At 47.2% G+C, this 14,105-nt stretch overlaps 1 protein-coding gene across 1 annotated transcript in view; it reads right to left on the bottom strand.

The window, feature by feature from the left end:
- MYH10 (myosin heavy chain 10) overlaps nt 1-14,105 on the bottom strand; it is a 95,984-nt gene that overhangs the window by 57,860 nt on the left and 24,019 nt on the right. Inside the window, exon 4 of the mRNA XM_057383461.1 lies at nt 3,436-3,463. Within this exon, the coding sequence (XP_057239444.1) occupies nt 3,436-3,463 (28 nt within the window). The remainder of the gene's footprint in view (nt 1-3,435; nt 3,464-14,105) is intronic.

The following is a 14,105-nucleotide window of genomic DNA, read 5'->3' as shown; positions in this document are numbered from 1 at the left end:
AGGCCTGTCACAGCATCATTCCCATACCTAGGGATTCCCCCAAAAGCAGCACTCTTGGCTGTCAGGAAGCAAARGGGACTGGATCCAGAGACCTAGTAWGGTATCCTTCAAACACCATTACTGGGGAAGTGACTGCCCCTTCCTCTAAGTGTCATGGAAGGTGAAAAACCAGAAAACTTCATCAACAGAGGCAGGGGGAGAGAGGCGAGGGTGACAAAGCAGACAGACCTTCAGCAAGCAGCAGGAGAGCTTGGTCTCCAGACAATACCTGTCAGGCACTCAGAGACAGGGATATGACAGGCACACCACAACTGTCCACTCAGCTGAAGACACCACTCACCAGGTGGTTTTTCCCCATTAGCTACCCTGAACCACTCCTACTGGAGAAATGAAAAAGGAGTCTGAGGGTTTCCAACTTCAGAAAACATCAGGGTCAATCAGGTGATGCAGGTCCTGTCAGGTGATGCAGGTCCTGAGACAGCAACTTTGGGAGGAGAAGATGAGTCTAATGAACTGCCACAGGAGTTTCTGAAACCACCTCCAGTGTGGTTAAGGCTCTCTCCTTGCACCTCATTTATTCCTGCCTTAGTCTAGGACCTGTAAAACCAGTGGCATGAAGAGGAACACACAGTTTACCTCTTCTCAGGAATCAGCAATCCAGTGGAAGTCCTGGACACTCCTGATCAAAACTCTTGGGATCTCTTTCCAGCCTGCTACACAAGGGAGTTCACCTTGTCCCATTCATGAAGAGGATTTAATACCCCAAAATCTCAGTTTATAAGGCAAGAGAATAAGGCTCTCCCAAGAAGTCCACAGAGGCAGCTGTGCTTGGGGCAGTGTCACAGCAGAAAATTGTCTTTATTTGTTCAAGAGATAAGGAGGGAGTACAAATGAGGGCACTCCTCATGGAATGGGGCACAGAGATGAAGAACAATCTCAGATCAACCTATGTTAAGAGAAAAGTATTTACTAACTTAGTACCCTCTACTACCCTTTTTTATAGGCAGCATGTAAATGGTGCTGATTGGGACAGTATGTCAGTAAGGGCTCCTGGGCTGTGGGGGAACTGTGGTGTTTGAGACTGCAGAACACCTCGGATCCCATCATCTCCTGTGCCTTCACACTCTGACAAGGTGAGGCCTTGCCTGGGTGTTCTTCCATCCTGTACAACCCCTTTGGAGACRCAATGCCTTACCCTTCATCATTCTGAGACCACACATCTGCCCACCCCATGGAGGAAATTCACATTTTCTTGGTCTTTCAAGTCACGTACAGTGACAGTGATGCCTTTAACATTGCTTTTCTTTACGTTGCTGTGCAAGTGCTGCAGTAACAAACATGAAGTAAAGCTGCAGGACAGCTGGGATCTGTGCTCAGAAACTTGGCTTTATTAAGGCTCTGGCACACTTCACCCTGGTACCAAGGTGGCAGAACTTGTCCCATGCCATGGGACTCAGAGTTTCAATACTTACGTTTGGGCCATGCTGCCCAAACAGTGTGGAAACCATCCAGAGATGCATTGTTCAGTGCTCCTGAGCACCAGCTTCTGAAATTGTCTATGGATCAGCAGATTTGTCACCAAGCATGCCACAGAGAGATGTCCTCGAGGCCCTGTCTGAGGGTCTGAACATCAGCCCTGCACTCAGCAGTGCCTGGCAGCTGCAGAGCTCTGTACTGGATACAGTCACTGTCCCAAGGGCTGGGGGGAGGATTTGTGACCATTCCCACCCTCACCAGCTGGACCCCAGCTCCTCTGCAGAGCAAGCCCAGCCCAGCACAAGATGAATGAATTCCACGCCCTGCACCAGATACTAAACAGGGATCACTTGTCCACTCAGTACAGATGGATCAAAAGCTCACAGTGACTTCAGAGGTGAGCTCATGACAAAGTTGAAGGCAGGAGAGCTTAGAGGCTTTCCAATTTGGAAATGGGAAGAYTGGACATTCCCCAAATCCTGCAGCACTGCCACTCCAACCTTATGGGCTCAGCTGACCATGCAAAGGGGAGTAAAGTTCATGCACAAAATATGAAGCTACTTCAAAACATTCACCTGGGGCAAGCACACRCTCTCAAAGCACCCACAAACACACRAGAACAAAGTGTTCTTTCTCACTCTGGGATCCCATCCCTGCTTTGAGGGCTGCTTTGTGCATTGCACATGGAACAGTCATCACCTGGAAACAGAAGTGCTGCTAAGAGCAGGAACCATAGACCCAGACAAGCTTGTGTTAACTGGACCAACTCTTATCTGAAGTACAGAACTCTTTCGGCCTCTGTGTCCTTAGCCCTGTGATCCATGGTATCCACAGCCGAGAAAAGCACAGCTTGAAAGGATCYTGTACAGAGAGGGAGTTAAGGCACTTCTGTAGGAAGCAGAAGATGGAGATCTGAATCCCTGCCTGTCAAGAAGGAAACTGAACCCAGGACTCCTTGCAGCAGTTGTGTCCCCTTGAGCTATTCCAGGAAGCAGGACCCTCCCAAACCACGTCCCCAACACGCTGATACCCAGGAGAGAGGCACCCAAGGCATTACAGCTGCCCCTCTGCCCCAGACACCTGAATGTGCTGTGTTCTGCCCAGGCCTGGGGACTGCAGGCAGCCTAGGACAGAGCCAGGAAGGGTTTCCCAACACATTGGATCCATCCTGACCCCCAGGCTGCTCCCAGCAGGGACAACTTCCCTGCWGCACCTTGGACCTTAGGGCTGGCACACACAGTGCTGGCCCAGGGAACTGGACATGAGGAGCATTGTTGTGTGCAGGGCTGGGCTGGGGCCAGCCTGGCTCCCTGAGCTCACAGGGAATCCTTATCTCACTGCCTGCAACTCCCAGCGGCTGCACAGGAAGCTGCAGGAACACACAGTCCRTGGGGGAGAGGGAAGGAAGCTGCATCTCCCCTTCCAAGGATAGAGCAGCTCAGGAGGGTCACAGGCTGAATCGCTCTTGTGCTCTGGCTTCCCAACCACCGCAGCTCCCGAGCCTGGGAAAAACTTCAGCTAAAGCAGGAAATTTGCTCTTGGGGGGTGAGTTCAGGTAAAAGGGCATCTCTGTGCCATATTCCTCAGAGATGCCCCTTTGAGGCAGACCCAAAGCTGAGCTGCTCCTTAGGGGCTCCAGAGCCACACTGGGATCTTGTCTCCCCCAGGCATTTCCACCTGAGCAGTTACAGCCCAGCACTGCACAGATGGGGCTATTACAGCTTTGGGGCTGGGTGCAAATCTCTTCACTGACATTTTTAAATTACATTTCTTAAGAGGCACATGCCTAGAGGACTCAATAATGTGAATTACAGTATTAAAATACTATATCCCCATATTAAACAACATTTCATGCTGACTCATGTAGTCAGCCCAAGCTCTGACTCCCACAGCTGCACCTAAGCCCCCTCTCACAACAAAGATCCCCAAAAGTGCCCAAATAAAAAAATGGTCACTCACGTGCAGAGAATTGATTGGTCCTCACGGTCTGCAAAACAAGAAGAAACACAGAGAGTCAGAGAGTTTTGTTTACACTGTTCTGTAATTTGCAACACAATTTCTTTTAATTAAGTATTTCTAACATTCATCTTTGCAGTTAACAATTCTAAGGACACTCTGAAGCAATTTTAATAATATCCCTTCAATAATATCCCCAGTTCACACACAGCTCAAACAACAGTTTAGAAGTTTCTACAATCAGACATTTCAGACAATGCAGACAAAATTCTAGTTAAACAATCATCCATGGTAAGGTTTTTAACTATATTTTCAGATAAGGTGGACCTAACATTTCTTATTCTATATGCACAAATAATTTAAAACCTTTTGYGAGGAGAAGAGTTTCAAGCACGCAATCCTGACAGGCACACAGTTSGGAAGAGCACTGCAATCTCCAGCAAACAAGTGCTTTCCTCCCCAGCGTTTTGTTTTCTTTTTTAAATGACCAYGCAAGCCTGAAGAGCTCCCATAATTCAGCTTATTCATGAAAGTCTTGTCCAAAGGACATCAGGGAACCCAAAATGCTGCAGAGCTGTGGCTCAGCACTTCTGTGACACCCAGAGCTGTGCTCACAACCTTTGAGAAGAACTTGTGAAGGTCACATACACCCTGCAAGAGCTATTTCATCATAACAAGAGCTTCACAGAATATATTTCAGCACCATATTAAAAATTAAATAATCAAAACATTCAAATACACCTGCAGCAAGCAAAACATTTCAGTTAAAGGTGCTTTCTGCCCTGTTTGAGCCAGGTTTCAAGGAGTTCAACATCTTTCTCCTGAATTTGCATCACAAAGMTCTTGCTTTTACACCTCAGCTGTTTCACACCAGCTCCAGGACAATGCAATTGTCTCCTGCAAGCTCAGAACTTCAAACACGTTTTCTGTTCTGACTGGCAATTTGAAGTTGATTACATTATAATGAATAAAATCAGGTTTTATTTTGCACAGACTCCTGGCCMCTCCCTGCGTTTTCCAGCCTGGAAAATCCCTCCCAGCCCATGGAGTCCATCCTGTGYCCATCCCCACCTTGTCCCCAGCCCAGAGCACTCAGTGCCACCTCCAGCCCTTCCTSGGACACCTCCAGGGATGGGSACTSCAAASCTCCCTGGGCAGCCCCTGCCAAGGCCTGAGCACCCTTTCCATGGGGAAATTCCTCCTGATGTCCCCCCTGGCCCTGCCCTGGCCCAGCCTGAGGCCGTTYCCTCTCCTCYTGTCCCTGTTCCCTGGAGCAGAGCCCGACCCCCCCGGCTGTCCCCTCCTGTCAGGAGTTGTGCAGAGCCACAAGGTCCCCCCGGAGCCTCCTTTGCTCCAGGCTGAGCCCCTTTCCAGCTCCCTCAGCCTCTCCTGGGGCTCCAGACCCTTCCCCAGCTCCATTTCCTGCCCTGGATGCACTCCAGCCCCTCCATGTTCTCTGGTCAGAGCYGGACACAGGGCTGGAGGTGCCCCAGCAGTGCCAGCTCAGGGGAACTTCCCKCTCTACTTCACTAAATATACAAATATAAATATAAATACATGAAATACACATCKCCAGCAGTGAGCTGTGTCTCCCACCCATTGCTCTACCTGATGCAAACAGCTCCTGTTCCGCCCACTCAGCTCCCTGTGCAGGTTTGGGCCATAAAACAGCACAACCAACATGGATTTGGTCTGGTTTGTGTTGTGTTCCATCTGTACCTTCACAACTGCACAGAAAACTCTGCTGGTGGCAAGGAGACCCGAGATGCCTTTTCTATCCAGCAGCCCCCATCTGATCAGATGGCATGGTCATACAAACACAACRTATTTTAAAAAGCAAACCAGCTAAAAAAGATCCAGTCCTAACAAAATTCTGGTGTTTAATTTTTTTTATGAATAGAAACATTGAATCACTTAGGTTGGAAAAAAAATCCCAAGATTGAGCCCAATCACAGAAATAGAACAGAAAGTCTGAAGGACATGAAGGTGGAGCCTGCAGCAAGCAGCTGCTCCTGCAGGATGCAACCACAGGCTGAGCCCTGGCAAATTTCAGACTGCGTTATCACCAAGGATGACAAAAAATGGAGCTGCTTTCTGACTGAAAAATGTTGAAAACATGCAGTCAGTTGTACTTTGAGCCCGTTGTTCAAACATACCAAGAATTACAAGTGATGCCCCAGCAGCTGCACTGGGCTGTGCTTCCCYAGGAGCAGAAGGTGAATCCTGCACCTGTGTCTTGCAGGCAGGTGTGAGCTCCAAAAATCCCTCCTGAAGGGTAAYAAGCAGCAGAATAAATGCAGGAGGAGAACTGCAGAATATTAATTCAGATTATTAAAAGTGGGACAGAAAAATTCCCCGAGCTGGTGCCCCTCCTGACCAGCCTGCAGGGATGCTCCCGGATCACTCCCTACAGTTACACGAGCTGCAGCAACTCCTGCACAAACACACCACAAAGAGCAATDGGAAGCCTGGGACTGCAAGAAATGGAAGCTGAGAGTGGGCAAAAGCAGTGGGAGTAGGACCAGAGAAAAGTGAAGGAAACACTCGTTTATGTTCTGGGTGTGATATCTGCGAGCTGGTCCTCTAAGACCTATCAAAAAGGAGTTTTTGGTGGCAGGAGCAGAGCCAGGACAGCCCCTGGATGTCCTGCAGAGCCACGAGAGTGCAGCTCTGTGCCCCTGACCCGCTCCCAGGGGCAGCCAGCAGTGACTCAGGCACTGAAGCAACTCCGTACGCCAGCAAAAACTCAAGGTGACGCAGGACAGTACAAATCATTTGTTCTTTCACAAGAAACAGCTGAATGAAAGCCAAGTTGGGACCGTGAGTAGAGTTGAAAGTTAGTCTTTCTTAGCTTTAGTATTTACTGAGGCATTTTTTTAAGTGACAACTTGATTTTCCCCTTTCTTACTTCCCAAGAATAACTTCACTCTAATTTTGGCACTGTAGCTGGGCCATTACCTCAAAAAACAGAGTCTTCTCTAAACTAGAGCTCCTCGGTTTAGCACTTCAAAAAAACTTAGGAACACAGCTAACATTTACCTTGAAGTTTAATTTATTTAAAGACAGTGTGTGTTTGTCAGTGCTTTGTCTCAGGACATTTGTTACTGGTACATTTACCATGCAATGCTGCTGTGCCACAGCACACAAGGCACACTGCATAAATGAATTATCTTATCCAATTAGGCCTAGAGAAAGTCTACAAGTCCAGAAAGTTGTATTTATTTGTCATTGCCAGAAGCTCCAGCAAGTGCAGCCAAGCTTTTTAACTTTCTCTGTCCAGGAGTCTGAATGGACACAGGCATTATAAAGTAAATTATCTGCACTCAAGTATGTCATTCCAGATCCAGTGTCCATCTGGACTCTGAACCTCACACACCATGGAAGTGGAAATAAGACAAGAGCAAGCTTCAAGGTTTGCCTTGTGATCCCTTCCTGATGCTGACAGCTTYCAGCATCCAGCACAGACCTGACAATACCCAAAGTTACACAGGAGGCTCGGGTGCTGCTTCACACAGTGGCAAATGCCAGGTGCCTTCTGGCTCAAGAAAGAGCTGATCTCCCCAGACCCACTCTGAAAAAGACTGACAAAATTACTACTGTAGAAGGGTTATTTATGGTGCTTTCTTTTGCCCTTTTGCTCCCCCAAAGAACACAWCGTGTTCTGATTTCAGAGCAGGTTYYCCCTCAGGACTGCACCCACATCTCCCTCAGCCTGCCTTGAAGGGCTGACCCCATGTGTGGCTCTTGCCAGATTTGTTCTCTGGGGTGTGGAAGAAGCTCTAAAGTCCTCTGAGCAGACCCCAGGGCTTGGCTGCTCAGGGGTTAAAGCAAMTCAGCTCCCTAATCAAAGATGCTCAGCGAGTCAATTGAGCTCAATCAGGTGAACAGAACAAACCACAACAGGCAAGTCCCACTGGAATCTACCACKTAATGCAGCTTGGATTTAAATATAGTCCAAGGTCTTCAAGTGACACTGAAGCCCATAACATTCAAGCTGCACAGAAAAGGTTTYATACAATAGCCCTAATTTGAAAATCAGATTTAATGTTATGCAGAGTCTATGAATAAAAAAAAGTTCTTTTCTGCTGATGAAATAACACTTTCTGTGGACTAGGATATCCTTTTGAAAGGAAGAATCTGGAAGCACGAAGGCATTACAACCTGATACTCCAAAAACTTCCAGCTTTAGGCTGGAGCTCCCCCACTGCTGTAATTCAACTTGAGCAGCTGGTGATGTCTCYGTTTCCTGTGCCCAGTGTCCCAGCCCATTCCTCCCTGCAGCAGGCAGCTGACTGGGCACATGCACAGTAGCTGATGGAACAGCAAAATTTAGTTTTCAACCAGATCAGCTCCCTGGTGGAGTTTGTACCAGAGCCAGCCAAAGACTGGAAGTAACATATGGAAAATGAGAACCAGCTCTTGTGCCAGCTACTGAGGCTCTGCTCACCTTCAGGCCACAGTGAAAAGCACATTCCGCAGCTCAGGTGAGCTGCAAACCCTTCCCAGCAGAAGGGGCCACCTCCCCCATCCCCAGGAGTGAATGTCCCTCACTCCTGCTCCTTTCACCTCCACCCAAGGCASAATCCCAGGCCCAGGTGAGGAGCAGCTGCTGTTCCCAGCCAAAGCCAGCTCAGTGAAACGCCTCACATCACAGGGACAGACCCTTGGAAGAGACGCCAAAGAGAATGACCAGAGCACAACTCAGGAAGAATCAGCTCTAAAATTCATTTTTACCTACTCTGCTCTCCCCTCCCCAGAGGAATTAGCTCTGGGGACAGCAGYTGGCAGCTCCTCAAACAAACCTGGTGCTCAGCTAAACAAGGGTTTTTAAAAATCCTGTCAGAATGGATCCTGATGTTACAACAAAAAGCAGGAAGTTTTGACTGTCAGAATACAAAAACATTTGACTTCACACCCCTTCATTCACTGAGCTCTGGAAGGATATCCCCCACAACAGACCAGACTTAACAAACCTCCTGTTAACTCCACGGGAAAGCTCCACAAGGCACATTAAACATTTATTGGGTAACTAGTTCAGGCAGGATGTTCTAAAAAGTTGTAGTTCAAAGCCATAGACTCTGTCTACAAAAGACTTACAGTATTTTAAAAGCAGATTTTCTTAAAAGCATGACTTCTTTCTGCCCTGGTCACACTACAGTCATTTATAACCTGATTTAAGATAATCAAACAGAAAAGCAAAAATCTGTCTTCAAGTTTCCCACTGAAACTCAAAGGCAGCAGCATTTCAAGCACAGGAACCTTCTCACAGAACAGAGATAGAAGCACACAGATACCCAGTCTCTACACCTAGCCTTGCTCCAATTACCCTCTACTATACTGATGTTTAAAGTATTGCAAATGCCCAGACCTCTCCCTCATGATATAACTTGGAATGAACAGAAGGAACCATTTGGAACTATCCCTGAATGAAGTGCCCAAACAGAAGGGCATTTTTTTAATTAGCACTCATTTATAAATGTATGAAAACAATTCCACAGGTGCCTTACCTACTTTCAGAATTAATCTATCTCTGATCAGAATACTTGTCAAACAGCAACTTTCATACTGACACCAATTGTCTCACAATCCCCTCATTGCAGGTAAGAACATGAAATAAGTGTGCCAAAGTGAAAAAGGTTAAATCAGGCAATGCAGTGGAAAAGGATGCATGTGAGTTTTAACCTGCTTTCCCAACCCAGGCTGGAGAAAAAGCAATGGGCTACCACATCTCCAGACACGAGAAAACGGTTCTTATTTGCAGGTACAGTAAGGGTTGCCCCTCCCCAAACCCAAACCCAAGCACAAGATTCTTGTGGATCACTTATTCTGGCATCGCCTTTCCTTTTCCCTCTTAAAAGCAGTGACCAAGTGCCAGTCCCACTTCTGGAGCAGGCATCCCAAAAAACCATACTTTTCTGGGGGGTGGAGGAGGCAAGTTCCTGATATTTCTCAAATGGGAGAAATTACTGGCTTTCTAAAAACAGGCCCCGTGCAAGGTTAAAGGAGGGTGCTTGTTTATTTGTAAGTGCTATTTCATCTCCAGGTGCCACAGACCACAGCCCAAGAAAAGCACCCTGGTTCCCTGCCCCATGGCCTTGTTTGTTGTGGATGCAGGCTCCAAGGATCTGTTGTATACGGGCCCTCTGCTGTAGGTGAGGARGCTCAGATATCAATCCACCCAAGGTCATTTCAAAATTGCATTCCTGACAAGGTCTGTGAAAATGGGTCAYTGCCAGGGGGAAAGGGACTCTCCCACCAGCACAGACCTGCTGCTGCCAGCRCATTCCCAGCTCTGGGTCATGAATGCTACATGGCAAGAAAAGCACACAGGTGCTCCCACAACCTGCCACWCTTCAGTTCCAAGCTTCCAATTACTGTCTTTTTCCTATTTTCCTGCTGCACTGATAAGCCTGGGAAGAGCTCTGGCTACAGAGATGAAGCACGCCTTTTTAATTTGTGTTTGTCTTTAAAATGTTGCCTGGATACTCCCTAAACTATCATCAAACACTTAGCACTGTGAAGGGACTTGCAACAAACACCTCGAGCCAGAGCCAGCAGRAAGAGTGACAGGCACAAGTTTGTTTGCTGGGCACCCACCATGCCCAACGTGCCCTGACACACTGATGGGCACCAGATTTCTGGTTTTCCCACATTTCACCTYCACGTGCAGCTCACTCCCTCCTCAGTGCATCTCTGCAGCTCCCTAAAGCCAGGGCAGTTTGCAGGAATAAATCACCTTTGTGTCCACAGTGACCTCTCRAACACTCCAGGGAACTGTGAAGGAAGCAGGACATCTGCTCATAACACAAAGCTGATATTTCAAGTTTTAACACCTGAATTTCACCAATTGAAACTGTTTAAAGTTTAAAGCAGCTGAACCTACACATGCTCAGTGTGTCKGATGCGACACCTGCAGCAGTGCTACAGGAGCTGGACAGTATCAGGGTCAGGTTACCCTCCTCGGGAGGTTTCAGGTGACTGAAGGATGGAAACAGCACAGGTATCTCCAAGAAAGGTGAGTAGGATCATTGCACTATCCTTCCAAAAGCTGAAAGGAACCTCTGGAAGTCAGAAATTCTCAAAGATACCTCAGGGGAAGCCATTTCTCTTGGTGCATCTTCAAACTGCATTTATTTTTTTCTTCTTGCCCTGTCATCATCAGCTTATTTCCTATGTTGGTCAGGTTTTACATCCAACTCTTATTTCTTTGAAACTGTCAAACAATGAATTTGCAGAAATTCTCATTCTTTGTCCTAAAGGGTGTAACATTAATTTATACCAGAACAAAGAGCAAATTCAGGTGCAGCCCACTCCCTGTGGGTATCCAGTGGTTTTAAGTTTCAGAATAATAATATTTGTCAGCTTTGCTTCACCAGTGCTGAGACAGTTTTCTCTCGGAACACTGGACGCCCCCATAACTGCTCAGACATCAGTCCATGGACAATTACATCAACCCTCCCCCTGCAGCCCAGCTTCAAAGGCAAATCCAAGAGCACTGCTTTAAATCAATCAGCAGTTGCCAGCTCGGGGTGTTCACCTGGTGTTTCCCAGCCAGTCTGACACAGCACAGACACAGTCAGTGTCTCCTGCATTTCCTCTGCCTGCCTGGGACCCGACAGCCCGAGCTGCCACAAACCCTTCTACAAACCAGCATTTCACCCCTGCCTCTTCCTGCAAGAGATCTCCAGTCTGGAGTGAAGGGTTGATAAAACCCCTCTTCATTGTGGGGTGGGGCATTGATAGAAGCACTCTGTGTGCTCCGGCTATTTGTGAAGTTAAAATAATAAAAGCTTTTATTAAAAAGGAAAAAAGAAAAGTGGTTCTATCCCTTCCTCTGGAACGTTGGAGATCAATCACAACAGCCACATTCCAGGTTAGCTGCTGGCTGGTACACCGAGTTAATAATTAGCAGTGATATATGGCAGAGGTCACTCAGAACCCACTCGTGCCAGTGACCCACAGCACTGCACACAGGGTATTTTTAGCATGGCTGCAGCACACAAAGTGGCCATGCCTGCTATTCTGCYATTCCCTCACCCAGCACARCCCTAGCAGGGCCGGGAGGACTCAGCCGAGCTGGGAATTGTGACTATTTTAGAAATCACGAGTGAGGCATTTGCAACATCAGCTTGAAATTCCCCAAATTCCTGAGGAGAAAACGGTGACGTTCTCAGTGCTGCCAGCCAGGGCTGAGTCAGCACAAGAGAACAAAGCAAATAGGACTGTGCCCTGCCCACCTCCTGAGCCGGGGCAGCTTCACCACATACCAGAGAGAAGCTGCATTTGGGTTATTCTTTAGTGCCATTTAGTTTGAATTACCTTAAATATGGTTTAGTTTTCATTACCAGACTTTCACTACCTTTATTAATTATCACTGAGAGAAGCTTTAGTAGATCGAACTTATAAATCACATCAGAGCTTCTTCCTTTGTGAGCAGCAGTTCATAGCTATTGGGCTGCTCCCCTACAAATTCAAACAGCTATGGGGTTATTTATCCAGCCTTTTCTCACCAACAGCTATGGGGTTATTTATCCAGCCTTTTCTCACCAACAGCTATGGGGTTATTTATCCAGCCTTTTCTCACCAACAGTTATCGGGTTATTTATCCAGCAGAGACTGCAGTGGTTGAGGGGATGAGCAGAGCACACAAGGCAGTGTGGAGGAAAGCAGGGAAATGCCTGGGTTGTGAGAGCGCTCCTGACCCCCTCAATGCCACRCTCGGGGCCAGGCACAGCTCCCAGGCCCAGCTCAGTGCTCAGGCCAAGGCCTGGCTCCCAGAGAAGGGCTAAAAGCAGCTCAGCCGAAGGGCAGTGACAATCCCTATGAGAAAACTCCTCCAACTGCCCCAGCCAGAGCTACCCAGACTCTCCCTTACACCCAAGAAGCTGCCGACAACACACATGAGCAAATCTTTGCCTTCCTCATTTGTGGCTCCCAAGAAGCTCTTCCAGAAGAAATGAAAATCCACACAGGCTGTCCCTACACTTAGATTTCAGCTCTTATTTGCATTCTGTTTAGCAGTAACCKAAGATTAGTAGAGCTGGCAAGCCACAGGCTGGACAAGGTTTATTTGGACTGCAGAGCACTCAGCATAGCCGTGGTTTCCATTCTCCATCAATCCTCCTTAAGTTGTTCTACTTCCCATGGAGAATAATTTTGTTTAGACAGAGATTATGCTGTCAGCTGAGACAATGATTCAAGGAGGCCCTTTAACTGWAAGATCTGCCATGTAAATTCACTCATTACACTTTTGCTCTTCTCCTTTTCCAAACAAACAATCAAGCACAAACCACTTAACGAAACGGGAACTTTCACTGCAGTGACCTCTTTCCCAAGCTGTTTGACTATGCCTGAACTCCACAAGTTTGGAGACAGCAAGTGTGACAACAGTCACAGCAGGGGCAGTGGCTTGGTGGTGTGTGCAGTGGCACACAGGGCACAGATCACCTCACCCATCACCCCACCACAGCCAGGTAGCCACAGACAGGGAGCCATTCCAGCACCTCAGCCCGGCTGTTGCTGGGCAATGAGTTGTAAGGATTTTTCTGATCCTCAGCCCCACAGCAAGCCTTGTGACAAACACRGTTATGTGAAAATACTTTTGGTCACAGGCTTGCTGCACAGACTACTCACCTCAGCTCTTCAGCACTGGAGTTACTGCTTTTTCCAAGCACCATAAGAAACCATAAGAAACTCCAAAACACTTTTCCAAAAGAACACACAAAAGCCACTGCTACATTGTCATGAGATGTTTCAGGAGACAAAAGCTCCCGAGGTTTCATCACTTCACAGTGAAACCACCATGCGAGTGTGGGAAGGTACAGCACAACCCACCACCCGTGCACTGTGTGTTCAGGCTAAACGTTTGTCTACAGTGAAGATTTGGGGAGGGTGAGGTGGGTATCTCAAATGAAGTGAGACAGTTCAAACATTAAAATTCTTTCCTCAAAAAYCCCAAGTTAATGTTACTTTTATCTTAAACACAAATTTGCTTTAAGTTTGATTCTGCATAGGTTTTAAAGAGGTTCAGCAAGTCAGAGGACAAACACCACACTTCCACCCTCTTGTACTTAAATCACATTAGAAGTTCACAATAAATTCCAATTTAGCACAACAGTTTGCAATTGCATTATATTAATTTATCCATCACCTTTTAAGACAAAGTCTCCTTTCCTTTAGAAGAAAGGTGTTGGCCTTAATTTTTTTAAGGTCAAAAGACYTTTCGCTCACATGTACTTGTGTGCACACAAGAATTTTCCTTTTGCCCCTTCTCTAAACACAAGCATCATATATTCYTCCTGCTATTTACAGGGGGAATTCCATAAAATCCCCTCCTCWCTCCCCCTGAACACACAGGCCTGACACAAACATTATCTCCTGGAAGTACAAAGCACCAACACCCATGCAGCAGTTTCACAGCAGTTATGCTGGTAACTGAAGGAACCCTTCCCTCCCAAGAGTCACTGGTTATCAAATGGCTTTGGTTGTTTTTTTMACACTATTTCCATCTAATAACCAAGTGGACATTACATTAAAAAGGGGGAGAGTATCTCCCTTGCTGAAGCACAAGGAGAACAGGAGGAACACCTCCCTACCAGCAGCTTTTCCTCATCCTTTTTCAGAACCTAACACCACCTTTCTTCCAGCCTTGGTCYTTCTTAAGAAAAGTATGT

This window comes from Malurus melanocephalus, unplaced genomic scaffold (genome assembly GCF_030028575.1).
Source record: "Malurus melanocephalus ecotype Western Australia unplaced genomic scaffold, MMel_1.1 scaffold_635, whole genome shotgun sequence".
Taxonomy (NCBI): domain Eukaryota; kingdom Metazoa; phylum Chordata; class Aves; order Passeriformes; family Maluridae; genus Malurus; species Malurus melanocephalus.
Note: the sequence above shows the minus strand (reverse complement) of the source record. Positions and strands in the feature narration are given on the sequence as shown.